Source organism: Myotis davidii, unplaced genomic scaffold, assembly GCF_000327345.1.
Source record: "Myotis davidii unplaced genomic scaffold, ASM32734v1 scaffold534, whole genome shotgun sequence".
Taxonomy (NCBI): Eukaryota; Metazoa; Chordata; class Mammalia; order Chiroptera; family Vespertilionidae; genus Myotis; species Myotis davidii.
The window spans coordinates 7082477-7101072 of NW_006286678.1; the positions used below are offsets into that span (position 1 = coordinate 7082477).

Consider the following 18596-nt stretch of genomic DNA (forward strand, 5'->3'; position numbering starts at 1 on the left):
ATAGTATAATTATCAAAACCTAGAAATTGACATTAGTACAATTCTGTTAATTCAAATGCAATCTTATTTGGATTTCACCAGTTTTTACATTCATTCAGTTTGAGGCAGGAAGTTAATAGTTATATGAAATTTTATTACATGTGTAGAATTATGTAACCACCACCACAGTTAGGCTAAATAACTGTTCATCACCCCAAAGAAACTCTCTCATTCTACATATTTATAGTCAAACCTTCCCAAACAACATTGACCACTGGTCTGTTTTCCATTATTATAATTTTGTCATTTTGAGAGTGGTGGATAAGGAATCATACAGTATGGAGTCTCTTATAACCTTGCTATTTGTTTCAGCTTGATTTGTGATGGTTTTAAATGGTATATAAAATAGAGCAAACAAAGTCTTGGAGACAGTTCCAGCCTGCAAGTGGGGAGTGTCTCATTCTGTTAGAAAGTGAAACTGGGGAGCATGGTTCCATAAAGTGTTGAGAAACAGAGGTTTATTGACTTAGAGATGGTCATATGTGTGGTAATGAATTTGTTTCATGGTAAAATGGCTCAATAAACTAAAGAGCAGGATTGGTGACTTGGGATATAGGAATTCTAAATTTCTCCCTGCCACTGACTTTAGATAGCCTATCTTCAAATATTTCTCAGGCAAGAGGATTTAGCATATGATGAATGGAATTTGTGATCAAATTAAACATGTCAGTAAACCATAGTACAAAATAACCGTGTAAAGATGTCCATTTAAACTGCTGCTAATACAGATGTTTTGTTTTTTGCCTTGCTCTGTGATATGATCTAGATTGTCAGAAGCTTCAGCTCTGGTAAGAGAGAAGGTGGTGACTTTGTTTGCTGCGCCCTCTCTCCCCGTGGTGAATGGATTTACTGTGTGGGAGAGGACTTTGTGCTCTACTGTTTCAGCACAGTCACTGGCAAACTGGAGAGAACTCTGACAGTGAGTATTATTGACTTAAGGCCATCTAAGAGGTTTTGTTAATGCTTGTATCTTTCTGAACTCTGATGTAAACCTTTTCCTGACTGCTATCAGTGTGAACCTTGATATAAAAATTTTATCACTAAATAAAAGAAAGGATCCGTAAGTAATTATATGGAATTACCTCCTCTCTCAAGAAGAAAAGTCATCCTTCATTGAGCCCTCAGCTTCAAGTGGATAGGGTGGGTGTACATAAAGCAGAGAAGAAGAAAGGGAATATGTCTAGATAGCCACCTAAATTACCCATATATTCCTCAGGGGGATTGGAGAGTGATAGATACAGCTAGTTCTGTCCATGTCTTTACAAAGACAAATTATCTTATCAAATTGATTTGATTATGTTTTTAAACAGCTCATGTTGTCAGAGTCACTATAAGGAGTAATTAAGTCAGCTGTTGTAATAGCCCCCAAATTTCAGTGGCTTAACACAATCAAAGTTTATTTCTTAGTATATGATACTAGAGGCCTGGTGCATGAAATCGTGCATGGGTGGGGTCCCTCGGCCTGGCCAACAGTCAGCTGATCGGGGCCAGGGGGAGGGACCGTGGGAGGTTATCAGTGGGAGCACACTGACCACCAGGGGGGCAGCTCCTGCGTTGAGTGTCTGTCCCCTTGGTGGTCAGTGCATGTCATAGCGACCAGTCATTCTATCATTCAGTCATTCCGTCGCTTAGGCTTATATATATATATATACTAGAGGCTCAATGCACAGAATTTGTGCACAGGTAGGGTCCCTAGGCCTGGCCAGCGATCAGGGCTGATCAGGTTCCCCGCCTCCCCGCCTCAACTTTCCCGCACTCCCTCACCACCCTGCTGCAACCGCTAGTCACCTGCCGTGTTACATGCCGCCCCCTACTGGTCAGTGAACGTCATAGAGAGTGATTGAACTCCTGATCTCCCAGTTGAACGCCCGAGGGAACAATTTGCATATTAGCCTTTTACTATATAGGATATATATATGAGTTGAATAGCCCTCCTCCATCTTTTAGCTGTGCCATTTGGAATATATGGACTCCAAGATCTCAGGAGTAGCCGAAACCGGTTTGGCTCAGTGGATAGAGCGTCGGCCTGTGGACTGAGAGGTCCCAGGTTCGATTCCGGTCAAGGGCATGTACCTGGGTTGCGGGCACATTCCCAGTAGGAGATGTGCAGGAGGCAGCTGATCGATGTTTCTAACTCTCTATCTCTCTACCTTCCTCTCTGTAAAAAAAATCAATAAAATATATTTAAAAAAAAAAAAAAGATCTCAGGAGTAAAAGATAGGTGGAGGGCTATACTGGATGTTTTTAAGACCCACATCTGGAAGTGGCTTATATTACTTTGTTCCTCATTCATTTTTGGTTAGAATTCAGTCACCTGGCCACACCCAAATGCAAGGGGGACAGGGAAAATGTAATCTTGTGGCCCAGGAAGAAATGGTGTGGTGAACATATGAAAGATTATATATGTGCCCATGTTAGAGAATCATCTCTTGTCTTGTACATTCTTGAGTGAACTGTTGGCACACCTGCCCTGGGAAGCCTCCAGTATGTGAGCCAAACAAGGTGAGGGGGAGAGTGTCTAGCTGAGGGTCCTGGCCAGTCCAAGTTCACTGAGTTGAAGGAATCATTTAGTCTTATCCACTGTCCTGGGACAAAGTGTTATTTACACATTATGAAAAACAGTACAAAAAATATGAACAACAATCTAAATAGCCTTATTGAGCTTTTGTTTGTGTGTTGCCTTAGGCTTGATTCCTTTGGTGGAAAGTGGGAACTTCACTCTTATTCTTTCCCACTCGGCTCTGGAAACCTCTTCAAAGTGTTTTGTTTTTTTTAATAGAATTATGTACCCTAACCCTCTATTTTACTTTTTCCAGGTTCATGAAAAGGATGTGATTGGTATTGCACATCATCCCCATCAGAACCTGATTGCTACCTACAGTGAAGATGGACTCCTAAAACTCTGGAAACCCTAATTAGACTTTTTTCTTTAAACTAGCCTGAGAGCATGTACTTAAATGAAGACATATTCATGTGTTGCTTTTTTTTGCCAGTTTCTCTGACTAACTTGTCTGAATTAGGCACAAGAATAATTTTGTGAAAGTTCATGTTTAAGTTAGCAGTTACCCTTTTTATACATTTTTAAGGTATTCATTTGTCTTTCTAATTGGGGCAGTTACTTAATGTTTTCAATTATCTTTTACCTGGAGAGTAAAATAATTAATAGTTCTAAAAAAATTATAATCCTTTGATTATTGCAATCCTGATTAAAATGTGCCTCCTTGCAGTAAACTTGTAAATAGGAACTATCCCATATTCAGTAGCTAGTCCTTTTTTTTTTTTTTAGATGGTAATAAACTTTATACCTTTCTGGAGTCTTTGTTCTTAAATGTGAAAATTGCTTATCTAGTTAGCATATTAGAATCTAATGAGGTGGGTGGGACATGGACATTATTATGCTCAAATCTTAAATACAGTAGGAAGTCAACTTCTGGGTAGAAGAAGAAACTGTATGTGAAAAGGTTGGATGTTACATAGGATCACATTTCACTGCCTTTACCCTTCCATTCTTTTTTTAAAAATTTTTAAATGAATAGCTGTTTTTATTCTAAGTAATTTTTTAAAAAATCTTTATTGTTGAGAGTATTATAGATGCCCCTTCTTTTCTCCCCCACTACCCCCCTCCGCCTGGTTCCTGCCCACCCCAGGCCTTCACCACCCTACTTCTGGCCACAGATAAGATCTTTGGTTAATCTCTTCCTGCCCTCCCTCTCTTCCCTCTGAGATTTGTCAGTTTGTTCTATGCTTCCATGCCTCTGATTCTATTTTATTCACCAGTTTATTTTGTTCATCAGATTTCTTATTCATTTATTTTGATTATTAGATCCGATTGTTGATAGGTATGTATTTATTGCCATTTTATTGTTCATATTTTTTATCTCTTCTTAAATAACCAGAGGCCTGGTGCATGAAATCTGTGCACTGAGTAGGGGGGAGTGGCGGAGTTCCCTCAGCCTGGCTTGTGCCCTCGCACAGTCCGCGACTCCTCGGGATGTCCACCTGCCAGCTTAGGCCCACTACCCACAGGGATCGGGCCTAAGCCGGCAGTTGGACATCCCTCTTACAGTTCGGGACCCCTCCCTCCTTACTGCCTGCCTGCTCCCTGCTTCTTACTGCTCAGCTTGCTGCTCCTTCCTTAGCACTGCCGCGGAAGTGGGAGAGGCTCCTGCCACTGCCTCTGTGCTCGCCAGCCATGAGCCCAGCTTCTAGCTGATCGGTGCTCCCCCTGTGGGGGCAGCTCCTGCATTGAGCGTTTGCCCTCTGGTGGTCAGTACATATCATAGTGACCGGTCGTTCTGACCGATCCACCATCATGGTCACTTTGGCTTTTATTACATAGATACCCTTCAACATTTCATATAATACTGGTTTGGTGGTGATGAACTCCTTTAGCTTTTTCTTGTTTGTGAAGCTCTTTATCTGAGTCTCAAATCTAAATGAGAGCTTTGCTGGGTAGAGTATCTTGGTTGTAGGTCCTTACTATTCAATACTATTGAATATTTCTTGCCGCTCCCTTCTGGCCTGCAAAGTTTCTGTTGAGGAATCAATTGACAGTTGTATAGGTGCTTCCTTGTAGGTAACTAACTGCTTTTCTCTTGCTGCTTTAAGGTTCTCTGTCTTTAACCCTTGACATTTTAATTATGATGTGTCATGGTATGGGCCTCTTTGGGTTCTTCTTTTTGCTTCCTTATATTTCAAATCATTGATTTGATTCTCAGAATCCTCTACTCTACTATTGAATTCCTGTAAATTATTCTTTATTTCAGTTAGTGTATGCTTAATTTCTGACTGGTCCTTTTTCATGTCTTTGAAATTCTCACTAAGATCCTTGAAAGTTTCATGAAGATCCTTGAGTAACTTTATAACCATGGTTATGAGCTCTATATCCAGTAATTTGCTTGCTTCCATTTTTTTCATTTGTGATATTTCTTTGTCTCTGCATTTTGGCTGCTTCCTTGTGTTTGTTTTTGTGTATCAGGTAGAGCTGCTATGTCTCCTGGAATTGGTAGAGTGGCCTTGTGTAATAGGTGTCCTGTAGGGCCCAGTGGCTCAGCCTCCCCAGTCACCTGAGCTGGGCACTTTAGGTGTGCCCCAGTGTGGACTGTGTGCACAGCCTTGTAGTTGACCCTTGACTGCTGTTGGTGTCTCTAGGAGGAGTTGACCTCCAGGCCAGTTGGCTTTGAGGACCAACTGTGACTACAGTGGGAGGGCTGTTGTGCAAGAGGCGAGGAGGCCCAGCTGTGAAGCAAGGCAGGCTGGTGCCAGGGCCTGGTCTTGGCCTTTTATTGATAGGCTTGGGGAACGCTGTCATCAGCTGCAGTTTGTTAGTGAGATTTTAGTAAAGTCTGAAGCCTGAGCCAGGACAGGCCATTCATATGGAAAAGCTGCTGCAAACAGCTTGGGTGGGGCTGCAGATTGGATGGGGCAGGGTCTCAGGGAATCACCGGGGCGGAGCAAACTGCTCCAGGCAGATTTAGTCTCAGATATGGCTGCCAGTCAGCCCTGCGACAGGGGAGGGTCCAGCACAGGAACAATGACCCCTGTGAGTACCCCCTCCTGGGAGAAAGCTGCCCCCGAGTTCCTGCCCCGATTCCAGACAGTCCAGTTGCTCCCCATATGTGCCTGGGCTCCCCAGCACTGGAGCTTGGAAGAAGCAGGACTGTAAGTTTGTGTGCAGACCCTTTAAGAGGAACAGGGATTCCAGCAGCCTCCATGTCACTCAGTCACAGTCCCATAGTTGTGGGGACTTTCCTATCCAGCCCTAGGACCTTGGCCTGCAGGTCTGGTGTGGAGCTGGGACCCCTTGCTCCTCATGTGTGGCCTCTGCAGAGATGATCTCCCTCCTGGGAGAAAGCTGCCCCCGAGTTCCTGCCCCGATTCCAGACAGTCCAGTTGCTCCCCATATGTGCCTGGGCTCCCCAGCACTGGAGCTTGGAAGAAGCAGGACTGTAAGTTTGTGTGCAGACCCTTTAAGAGGAACAGGGATTCCAGCAGCCTCCATGTCACTCAGTCACAGTCCCATAGTTGTGGGGACTTTCCTATCCAGCCCTAGGACCTTGGCCTGCAGGTCTGGTGTGGAGCTGGGACCCCTTGCTCCTCATGTGTGGCCTCTGCAGAGATGATCTCTCTCCCGGTTAAAAAAAATAAAGGCACAGGTGGGTGTCAGACCAGCCCACTCCGCTCCTCCTACCAGTCTCAATGTGCTTTCTTCTTCTCTAGTTGTAGGACTTCCATTCAGCCTGCTTTCAGGCGGTTCTGAATGATGATGGTTTTGTATTTTAGTAATAATTTTGATGTGGTTGTGGGAGGCAGCGAGTATAGGCATTTACCTACGCCACCATCTTGGTTCTCTTTTTTCCCCCTCATTCTTATTAGCTGTGCCTTCGCACATGTTCTAGCCAGTTCCAGGGAATATCATCTGAATCTTCTGGATAGAACTAGTTGCAGGATCCATTATACGAATTCAGTTTTGGCACCTCCCTTTGTTGAAGGAGGGTTTGGCATTGCAAATGTGTTGTTCTGAAGAAAAATTAATAAAGGACCTGAGATTTAGAAAAGTCGTTTGCTATGTACATCATTACCAGTTAGTGGGGGGGGGGGGAGAGTTAAAAACCAACAAAATCCTTGAAAGTATTTTGCATGTGGGTGTCTTTTTTATGTTTAAGCCAAAAATGTTAGAAGATGGAGCATCTGTGTTAATGTATGAAGGTATTGTGTTAGGTACCATTTCAAGAAAGTGAGATTAATTTGTATAGTCCTTTTATGCCTCTGTGTAATTTTAGCATTTACTAGGTACAAACTAATGGAGTTTTTTTTATTTTTTAAAAATATATTTTAGAATTCAGGAGGGAAGTGGGAGGGAGAAATAGAAACATCAATGATGGGAGAGAATCATTGATCGGCTGCCTCCTGCACGCCTCCCACTGAGAATCGAGCCTGCAACCCAGGCATGTGCCCTTGACTGGAATCAAATCCGGGACCCTTCATTCTGTAGGCCGACACTCTATCCATTGAGCCAAACCAGCTGGGGCTGGAGAGAGATTTTTAAAAGTTTTGCAGTCTTATAATTTATCTTTGATTGTAATTTGAAATACAAATTGTCACATGAATTGAGCCCTCAGCTTCAATTTTTTGTTTTGAATATTAAAACAAAAACAAATAGTTTGTTCCATATTGGCTAAATTAATTCTTAATAGCAATAAGAAATCCCCCTTTGCTATTAAGCAAACTAAATTAAACTAAATCCCCCAAACTAAAGATTTTTCCTGTAGCCACAAAACCTGTGGCTTTTTAATTAACAGAATGTCCGTCATATGCTGCCATTTTGAGGTTTGAACACAGCCATAAATCCATGAATTTGTGTGAATGTAGCCTGCCATCCCAGTGAAAAGAAGCCTTTGCTTAAGTACTAGTAAAAGAAGTTTAAAGTGGAAAAGAAACAGCTTTGTAAAGTTTTTAGAAAAACTTCAATGAAATTGGATTTTTTTATTTAGCCCATGGCCTCATGAACTGGCAGTTGTGAGATGCATGCTTTGTGCCCAGGCTCATGAAGGGTAAGGATCCAGTCAGTACATGTTGCTTATTCCTTCTAGGAACTTTTTATCAAATACCTCTTCTGTTCCAGCACCTAGTGCTGAGGATGGTTTTAAAAAAAAGACCAGTTTCTGGCATAGGATAGGGAAGAAAAGCAAGTTGAAAGGAGTAATTAAAATAGTGGAGTAAGAGAAAATCTTCCGTTGTTTTTTTGGTAATGGAAGGGCACCAAATCCAGCCCTACTGAGTTAGGAAAGGCTTCCTAGAGTTGAGCATAAAAGGACCATCAGGAACTGCAGGTAAAGGGATTTGGCAGTCTTAGTAGTAGTGTATGGCGAGACCAGGCAAAGAGGAGAGACCTGGATTGGGAGCTATTAAGTATGGGTTTTTGTTTTTTTTTACTTTTTAGTTAAGTAATACATTGGTGTAATAAGTAAATACAAAGCTGAAAAAGAAAAGGGATCTGCTTTTCCCAGTAACCTTTAGGCACCTGTCTACAACTTAACCTAAAAACAATGTTAACTTTTATTCAAAAGTGAAAACAGGTGCTTCTTACTCTGCGCTTAAATTTTCTTAAGAATCATGTGGGCCGAAACCGGTTTGGCTCAGTGGATAGAGCTTCGGCCTGCGGACTGAAGGGTCTCAGGTTCGATTCCGGTCAAGGGCATGTACCTGGGTTGCGGGCACATCCCCAGTGGAAGGTGTGCAGGAAGCAGCTGATCGATGTTTCTCTCTCATTGATGATTCTAACTCTCTATCTCTCTCCCTTCCTCTCTGTAAAAAATCAATAAAATATATTTAAAAAAAAATCATGTGGCCATTTAAGTACGGAAGGCAGGGGGAGCTCCAGGGACAGAGGCCCAGAAGGGAGAAGGGAAGTCCATGCAACAACTGCTGTTCTGCCTTGCAGTCTGCCTTGTACAGAGAGGGGGAGATGGCTGAAGAGGGCATGCCCCACATACCTAAGGTGCCTCAGCGCACCCCTGCGGTGGTCCCTGGTCTGGACCAGGCTGAGCAGCGCCAGTGGAGGCCCTTAGCTGCTGGTGCACCCTGCACCCTCCTTGGAACCAGCCGTCAGCAGCTGGAGGCCTCTGATGGCGCCACTGGGCTGCTTTGCATGTTACGTAAATTGGCAGTCAGAGATCATGTTATTGGCCTCTCCTACCACAATGTCAGTTGTAGAAGCTCAACGAATGATAGTTGGATACCGGTAATCAGTGGCTACTCCCTCGTGAAACTAAGTGTATGATGTCAGGTTCCTAGGGAGGCGTTCTGCTGCAGCTTGATGACTTAATTGATATTCCTCTTTAGGTCTTAAAACTTAAAATACCTGGCATTAAAGTTAAGCCCGTGAGAGAAAGTGTATTTGCCCTATTTCTCACTCAGTTGTTTAATTAGACTCTGAAAAATATCCAATTTTTTCTTTCTTTCTAATAAACAGTCTTAGGAATAATTCTGTATCTTCTTCAGCCAGTTAAAATGTTCAACTTGTATTGCTGGCACTAATAAACAGTACTTCCTATGTAAGCAGCCTTATTTCATTCTCAGGACCATTTTATGAAGTACAGCCTGTTATTCCCATGATGCACAGGAAGAAAGGTTCCACACGTTGCTCATGGAGCTGACACTGAAAACCAGGTGATTCCAAAATGCAATTTCTTTATTCTCATTCAAACTGCTGTCAGTTTCTTCTCTGTCTAGGTTTGGGCAGAAGTGAAGTAAGAATCCATGGCTTGTTTTTCCACATTCTGTTAAAACTTATCTAAATTGGCCACAGGCAGTGAGATGAGTACAAAGAACTAAATTACAAGAATCTGGATTCCAGTCTTTTATTTGGGTCAGAACAATGGCTCTCTTACCTGGCAACTTGTTTGAAAAGCAAAATCTCAGGTCCTACCCTAAGACCTACAGAATCAGAAACTGTGACAGTGGCACTCAGCAAGCACACACACATTTGGGAACTAGTCGACTGGACAGCAGTTTCCTCACCTGTAAAGTATAACTGTCCCTCAAGGGATTGGTTTCCAGACCTCTGGCAGATAGATACCCAAACCCAGAAGATGCTCACGACCCTTATATAAAATGACATTTGTATATAGGCTACAGCAGGTATATCTGCACATCGCCTTATCTTGTGCAAGTTCAAGTTTTGCTTTTTGGAACTTTCTGGGATTTCCTCCCCAAATATTTTCAATCCAATTTATTGAATCCACGGATGCAGAATCTGAGAATACACAGGGCTGACTGTGTGTTGGATGCTCCCTTGTCCTGAGCCTCAAACTCTCACTTGAAATAGCATGGGATGCCACTATTCGAACTTCCACATTAATTCTAAGTGGCATTTCTGTCCTAGGTGGTTAGGTTAATACAAGTATGTCCCCATGTTGGTAGTGTTGAAACTTGGCAGTACTTGACCATCCAGGTGCTTAGGCTACATCCAGTTCAGTTACACCAAAATCCCTGGTGTGGAACTAAAATCAATTTTAAAGCTTCCCAGGTAATTCCACTTGTAGCCAAGGGTGAAAAACAGTGCCAAATGCAAAAAAGATGCTAATTTCACATCCAGGAAGGTTGGTCACTACGTTACACAGCATGGGACAGAATTCTTACTCTGAAAAAGCAGTAGTGCTAGGACCAGGAACTGCACTTGTGTGGATGGGCTTTATTTCTGTGATTACCTGGGTCAGTGTTCTAAGAGGTATTTTTTTCTTTTTACTAGACTTGTCAGTTTCTGCCTTTCCAGATATAACTATTTTCTTTTAGTGATTTCTATTTTCTTTTAAAGGTTTTATTGTGGTAAGATATGTAAAATAACTTTTAACCGCTTTTAAGTATAGAATTCAGTAGCATTATACAACCATCATTTCTAAAACTTTTCATCACCCTAGAGACAATTAAGCACCAACTCCCTGTTCTTGCCCCCCAGACCTTGGTAATCCGTCTCTGAATTTGCATAGATATCTCATAGCTGGAAGCATATAGTATCTGTCCCTTTGTGTATCATTTTGGGGTGAACAAAAGGTTTACAGTTCTTCATATGAAAAATACAATATACTTTTGCCTGACTGGTGTGGTTCAGTGGTTGAGCATTGACCCATGAACCAAGTCACTGGTTCAATTCCTGGTCAGGGCACGTGCCTGGGTTGTGGGCTTGATTCTCAGTAGGGGAAATGCAGGAGGCAGCCAAGATCAATGTCTCTCCCTCTTCGATGTTTCTCTCTCTAAAAAATTAATAAAATTAAAACTTTTGCATACAACTGTAAATCCACTTTTTGCTAACCCCTATATACATATCATTTTGTTTACTATCTGTTGACTAAATGGTTGTTTTCCCTTTGGCTATTGTGAATAATGCTGCAGCAAAGGGCATGCAAAGTATCTGAATCAAGGAGTGTAATTACTGGGTCATATGACAATTCCATGTTTGGGTTTTTGAGGAGTTGCCCAACTTTTCTATAGCAGGTATAACATATAATATTCCCATGAGCAATGTGCAGGGTTCCAACTTCTCCATTCTCATTTGCTTTCATTTTGAGTTAGATTTTGGATTAGTTGATGTGAAGTAGTAGCTCAGTGTGGGTTGATTTGCATTTTCCCTCATGACTGATACTTTTCACTCTCCACCCATTTAAATAGAAAATATTTAACTACAGTTGATATTTTTGGGTGTTAACATTTTAACTAGTTAAGTGAAAAGTTTCCTATCTTAGTGACCAGCTAATGCTTTCTTCTGGGGAAAAATAAAAAAGCCTATAGTGACACACTGGAAATACTTTGTAATCAGTGTATTAAGGAGACATTCATACATTTCAAGAATTGCTTAAATTCTGATATCCAGATTTAAGCTTGTGAACATATGACTTTAAACATACAATTAAAGCTATTCATAATTTGCTATACTACCAACATTAAATTACAGTTACTTTGGAGCATAAGTTAAATGGTTTAAAGTAAGCCGGTAACATACCTAAAACACACCTTCCTATCTCATACATGCAAATTACTTCTCCATGTAAAGGTTTCATCACTCAACTTCTAAGTAAGCCTATTCCAAAAGTCACTACTCTAAGGCTTATGGTCCAAAGAGAAGGGGGGAAAAATGTAACCAAGGACTGATATATAATAATAAAAAAAAGATGGCACAACAGAAGGGAATGCAATTCTACAAGTGCAAGCCCTCAAGAAGCAGATTATGATAAACCCCTTCTTTGGAAGGTATCATTTCTATCACTGATACCACAGGTTAAATTATATGGCATGCCACCTTCAAGTAACAGTTGAGGCAACAGAATAAATGCAGCAGCATCACACTTTTAAAACACTACTATAATTGAATATTAAAACAAAAACAATAGCAAGTAGTGAGCATATTATGGTTACAGTCCTTCACTCATTCACTACTGTATATAAAATGCCAGCAGTGAGTGTTATTCACTGGCCCCATTAAGAGGTCTGACACTGAACACCACCCCTAGGATGATGTTCATCATCCTCGTATGCTTCTCCATTGTAATGGCGCCGTCTTTCTTGATTTGGATCAAAGTCCACCAGTTCTACCTGGTCCATTTCATCAGTCTCTTCTACTTCCTTCCTTTCAGGTAGGAGTTTTTCCAGCAAAGAGAGTTTATCAGGAGAGAGAAAGCCATTCTCAGGAAAGTTTACCTATACAAAAAAGAACTTCTACTGTAAGTTTGATTTATTTATTTCATCATTAGTTCCTTGAATTACTGTCAACCCATTTCCCCCAGAAAAACACATGTAACCAAAACACTATTTTTCAGTGAATTTGCCCTTCCCAAGGTTAGAATACATGCTCTAAAAGGCACTGCATCCAGTGCTCTGAACTAGTTTAAAGCATATGGCACAAGTAAGGTCTTTTAAAAAAAATAATGATCCTAGTAAAATAGCTCTGTAACAACCATTGTTCTATTCAGAAAATACATTATATATGAGAATCCTTCCTAAAACACATTTTATGAACCACCCTATTAACAAACCAACCACTGTATTTTGCTAAAAATCCACAAGTTATTTTAAGCCCTTCCGCTGAACTTTAAGAATCCCAGTTACAGTCTTGTAGCCTCTTCCTCCACCAAGTTTTAAGTAGCCAAATAATGATGTAAACAAACCCAATCCCAACCTGACAGGAGTATTAGATAAATCTATTTCTTTCTGGATAAGGGAGAATAGAAATTTGATGTTTCTTTGACATTCAGAAGATTAACTGTTATCAGATTTTAGTAAGTAACCACTCAAATATTCCTAAAGTACTTTATAGCTTACCTTAAATTCGATGATTAGGCGACCCTTTTCATATGGCCTACGATAAATTGGCATGCCTTCATTTAATACACACTTGATATCTCCATGCTTGACAATCTGACCTAAAAACATTGAAGGCAGGTTCTTCCTTAAATACAGCCACATTTTCATGTAGAGAGAATAAGGAACAGAGAAAAACGTCCTAGCTCATTGACAGGAGATAAAGGTATGTGAAGCAATCCTTTGTTTTTCATTTATGGGTTTTCCAGGGGCTTCCAGAAAAAGAGCCAAGATCATACAATTTCAGTTCAGCTCATGAAAGGGATATGTAACTGAGCAAGTAAAATACCCATTTCCTCAATGCCTAACCAGCTATCTGCAGACAATGAAAATAAATTACTAGAATAGAAAGAGAAGCTCATCTATCAGTACCTTACCTGGATGAGAGGTGATGACTATGGTTCGGTTGTCAAGAGTAGCTATTGGCTTTTGGAAGCCACACAAAGCTTCAACCAGCTGTATGTCCATACACATGAAAAGGTCTTCTCCTCGTCTGTATTAATATAAATTTAGCACATATTTAGATCTTTCAGATCACCAATTGTTATAAGTACCACAGCAGGCAATTGTTTTCTTAATAAGAGCAAGGTATCTTTTACAAAGGTGTCGTCCTTTCTTCCCCATTCTAAAAACAGAACTGAGAACCAGGAGCAGCAAATATATGGAACCTGCCAGGCCCATTTCCTGGACAACACTTCGGAATCCTTACCCACACTCTAGGTAGTCTCTACCATTTACCATCCCTGAATTGTCCCATCACCTAATTTTAAATTTAGTTGCTCACATAAAGAAAAAATTCTAGTAACAGTGAGGCTTTAAAAAAAAAGCAAACATACATTAGGGAGATTATAGTCTAATAGGAACAGACCTCAGCTGGCCCTGGATTATGGGTTCTATAAAATTTACTGACATACATAAATTAAGTAACATAGTGCTTGGAACATTATGAACACAATCTTTTATATTTAATAACAGCCCATTTCCTCCTCTTGGTATTTAGACTTTTTTCCTTTTCCAATCCATATAAATAACAGGATACTCTTCAGAAAACCTCCTGAAGATTCACCTCAAATGATGGCATTAAAATCCCGAGTTTAACAGTATTTCCCATTGTAGGAACACTTGGGGAATGTTCTATTATAATGAACTTAAAACTAGTTCCTTCAGATGTAAATCCTGACAAGATTTACTAGAACCCCAATCCAGTCTGTTTTAAAGTCAGCCATGGGTATATAATTGACATATTCGCTGTTTACTATCAATTTTTCTTTGCTTCCCTATTAAGTTCATTGTAAATACTATTAAATATTTCACAGCAATAGGCCTGAATTTACAGATTTTAATAGAGATGGTTCTAGACATTTATTTACAATTAAAAGCAACTGAACATATCGTGAACTCAAGGATTTAAAGTGGTGAGAACTTTAGGACAAAATTTTGTCTAGGGAGGTTTCCCACAATCCACCATGTTTATTATATTCATGCAAAACATCATCTAACTGATGTATATTCTTCAAATTCCAGATTAGATAATCAATTTACCTAAATTTGGACAAAAAACTAAAATCCGATCCTTTTTGCTCTCAGCCTCTTTCCAGATGAAAACATGATTAATGACATTTTAGAAAAGATACACATAGCCTAACTCTCCCACTATATTTTTCCAGAGTATTTCTAGGAAGTATGTTCTAAGTAATGAAAAGCTCCTTTAAAAAAACACTCCAAGTATGCACAATGTCAGTTTGAGTAGTTGATTAAAATTTTTACCGAGTGAAAACAGCATGGTCCTTCTGATCTAAAACAATGATAATATCTCCTGGCTCCAGTCCTGGTTCCTGGTCTCCTTCACCATGGAATGTTATCTTCTGGCCATCTTTCATGCCTAAAAACAGAAGGTTCATTTTATACTTTTAACATCCAACTAAGGTCAGATTCTCAATATATTAAGAAACACAGATGCATGTTTGTGCATAAAAAAAAGCAAGTTCAAGTTTTTGTGGATGCTAAGGTTTACAAAGATGACGAAGAATGCCCACATGATTAGACCAGTCCAATTTCTTACTGAAGAAAGATATCACAGAGAAGAACACAAACTAGAGGCAAACAGATCAGGCCTGAGGTCTCAGCTGCTACTCACTACCAGCTGGATTATCCCAGGGAGCAAGCTGCTTAACTCCTAACCATCAACTGTCCCACAGAGACCTACCTCATGAGGATTGTTGTGAGGACTGAATAAAAAGGCCCATGCTGGCAACAAATCTGTGACGGGCAAACACTTTAACCATAAATGTTAACTATTCCAATTTCATTACTTACTTAAAAGAACCTGTATCAAATTATTTCTATTAAGCCTAACAGTAACATAAATCAAGACTTTCTTTTCTCTATTGTATTAGCAGTATTTACATATAGGAAGTATAGGATGTCCCTCAAAAATGTATGCACACACTTTGAATAATTATACAGTGTTAGCCCTAGCTGGATAGTTCAGTTGGTTAGAACGTTGTCCCAATGTGCCAAGGTTTAAGTTTCAATCCCCAGTCAGGGCATATACAAAAAGCAACCAATAAATGACAAGAAAGTGGAACAACAAATTAATGTCTCTCTCAAATCAATAAATAGAAATTTAAAATGTTAAAAAAAGGCAGTGTTTATTAAAGGCCAACTTATTTTATTGAGAGATTCCCTCCCTCGTACCTCTAACCCATATATTTTTAGTTCAGTGAGGCCTTTGACAACATCTCTTTAAAGTTAACTCATGTAATGTGTTTGCAGATTATACTACAGCAGTATCTTCTGATAATTTCCTGAACCAATCAGTGACATCACCCAAAGAGAACCATTTATGGGAAAAATTAAACCTATATAAACACAGCCAGTACAATGGATTTCTATATATGAATCTAGATCCAGCAGTTAACTCATTACTAATATTTCATATATACTGTCATCCTTGTCCAACCCCCCAATATCTGAAGCAAAATCCAGACATGAATTAACCCACAAATACTTCAGTACCTCTAGAAAAATAAAAGCTTAAACCACAATACCAGTGTTATACACCAACAAAACTAAACGTACTGTGGCTTTAATTATCACGAGGCAGTATGACTAGTTACACTAATGTAACAAACTCAGCTGTATTTTGCTGGCTGTTTCAGTACTGTGAAGAGCATGGGTAAGAGCAAAATAAATGGCTTTAATCGCAATTAATGCCCTCCTAAGTACATACTATTGGTAGCGAGGTGAGGCATCTTACTGGAAGAAAAAACAACAACCACCAATTCCACATGGGCCAATTAGGTGGGGGATAAATGGAGGGAGGGAAGTATCATGATTCACATGGGTTAAGTACTATTGCAGGGCTTACATAATGTATATATGTACTAATATGAGATGTTCATAATATTAATAGTTCCAAATCAGTATGTACAGTATAATACTAGTTGCAAAGTCTGAAGATTACAACATTTACTATTTCAGAATAGCAAAATTAGAAACTTTAATTTACTCTGGAGTTATATACATTTCTGAAAAAAGTTACATAGTTATAAACTAGAGCCCCAGAGCCAGAAACCTACAGGTAGGTTTACAGTCTATAAAAAAACATTAAAAAACATTTTTATTGACTTCAGAGAGGGAGAGAAGCAGAGAGAAACATCAATAATGAGAGAGAACCATCAACTGGCTGCCTCCTGCATACTCCCCACTGGAGGTTAAGCCCACAACCCGGGCATGTGACCTTTATAGTGCATAGGTTGGCCAAAACATTTTAAAAAGCACTATTTTTTTTGTCTTTTTGAAGATTTTCTAGAGAGAGGGAGAAAGACAAACATCGATGTGAGAGCAGAATATCAATTGACCACCTCCTGCAAGCTCCCCATTAGGGATCCAGCCTGCAACCCAGGCATGTGCCCTCACTGAGAACTGAACTGGCAACCCTTCAGTGTACAGACCATGCCCTAACAACTGGGCCACACTGGCCAGGGCTAAAAAAGCAGTATTTTTAATCTAAGCTCTTACAAATCAATAAAAATATAACACATTTCATTAGTTTAGAAAAATTTCAAGGAAATAATTTAAATTCACCTAAATCTCCTTCCCCCAAGTTTGAAAGTACATATATTCCTTACCCTAACAGTTCAGTTCCTAAGGAACTTAACATGTGCAAAAATTAATTACAATTTAAAAAGAGGTAGAACTAGTAATTTAATGCAAATGAATTAAGTTTGAATGCTATTTAATCATTTACTGATGTCAGTGTTATAGTAAATGAGGAGATTCTTAATATATTCCTTACAAATGTGCAAAAATGTCTGGATGGAAAAAGTTTTTACTATGTTGCCCAGATATCTCTGCGTGATAGGACCATGCATAGAACCCTATTGAGAATTATTTTTAACAACTATAAAATCTAAATAATCTTGCCATTGCACTCAAGAATTCAGAGAACTCACCTTTATCAATATGAACTTCTAGAATCTTCTTCTCCCGAACTATCTTCCTTCCATTGCAGCTTTTACATCTATCTTTAGGACTGATCCTTTCCCCATGGCCCTGGCACTCCATGCACACAGACTGAATTTGCTGAACCATTCCAGGGCCTATCTGATGAATTCTTATTTGCATTCCAGTACCTCGGCAATTGGGACAGCACTCTACTGCTCCTTTCTTACCACCTCGGCCTAAATAGTTTAAAAAGAAATTGAATTATGTTTGAACTTAGTATCAGACACAATGATTGTTTTAATAAGATAGTTTTAAAAGACACAACACTGTATTAACATTTGCAAGTGTGATGAAATGTTTGTCCATCAAGAACTAAAATTTAGCCTTTTTATTTGATAAAATACAGCTGCAGCCAGCTTCAGTCATCTATAAACATTGACTGTTGTTTTCACAAAGAACCATTTTAGAATTGTGAATTTTAAACGTGCTCCCAAATCACAATTCACTGGACATACTTAATCTGTGAGACGAGAACAGTAAGGAGTTTATTCTCTTTAGAAGATACCGTATTTCCAAAAAAATAACTTGTACTTATAAAAGGCTTAGAGGATCAGAGCCAATAACTTGTCTCTATATGGAACAGCTTAGTGTGCAAAGAAGTCACTGTTTAAATCCTATTACAGATTATGAAGCCATTGGAATGATTAAGTGTTAGAGACAATATGATGTGCTCATTTGAACTCTGTTGGGAAAAAAAATGACACTACCTTAGATTCCAACTGCATTAAAATCCTATATAATAAAAGGCTAATATGCAAACTGTCCCCACCAGCGGGACCAACCAGGAACTAGAGGTGAGCTGACCACCAGGGGGCGGCATGGAACATGACGAGCTTTGGTGATGCAGCACTGGCAGCAGGTAGCAGTGGAAGCACTGCCAGGTCCCAATGGGCCCTGATGAGTGCAGGACTGCAGTGGGATGGTGCATCAGGTGAGCGGGTGGTGCCAGGCCAAGGTGGGTGCAAGCAGGGGCCCCAATTGCCCTGCCAGTCACCCCACAGATTGGCCCTGATTGCTGGCCAGTCCTAGGGAACCTACCTGTGCCTGAATTTCATGTACCGGGTCTCTAGTATACACATAAAGAAGTGCTCACATTTTGTTAACACATTGTTTGTGGGTAGTTTTTATCACACGCTAATAGGTGGCGCAGGCCATTTTTGCCAATTTTTTGCGCAAATGGCAACATTCAGTCA

General features: G+C 40.0%; 2 protein-coding genes across 3 annotated transcripts in view; one reads left to right on the plus strand and one right to left on the minus strand.

The window, feature by feature from the left end:
- Window positions 1-3353, plus strand: part of SMU1 (smu-1 suppressor of mec-8 and unc-52 homolog (C. elegans)) — a 22372-nt gene extending 19019 nt beyond the window's left edge. The window contains exons 11-12 of the mRNA XM_006758592.2: window positions 806-958; window positions 2856-3353. Of these exons, the coding sequence (XP_006758655.1) occupies window positions 806-958; window positions 2856-2954 (252 nt within the window). The 3' untranslated portion in view covers window positions 2955-3353. The remainder of the gene's footprint in view (window positions 1-805; window positions 959-2855) is intronic.
- Window positions 3354-11881: 8528 nt separating this feature from the next.
- Window positions 11882-18596, minus strand: part of DNAJA1 (DnaJ heat shock protein family (Hsp40) member A1) — a 9782-nt gene continuing 3067 nt past the window's right edge. For both annotated transcript variants that reach the window (XM_006758593.2, XM_015560579.1), the window contains 5 exons: window positions 17352-17579; window positions 14662-14776; window positions 13272-13387; window positions 12856-12956; window positions 11882-12234 (listed from right to left, as the gene is read on the minus strand). In XM_006758593.2, the coding sequence (XP_006758656.1) occupies window positions 12016-12234; window positions 12856-12956; window positions 13272-13387; window positions 14662-14776; window positions 17352-17579 (779 nt within the window). In that variant the 3' untranslated portion in view covers window positions 11882-12015. The remainder of the gene's footprint in view (window positions 12235-12855; window positions 12957-13271; window positions 13388-14661; window positions 14777-17351; window positions 17580-18596) is intronic.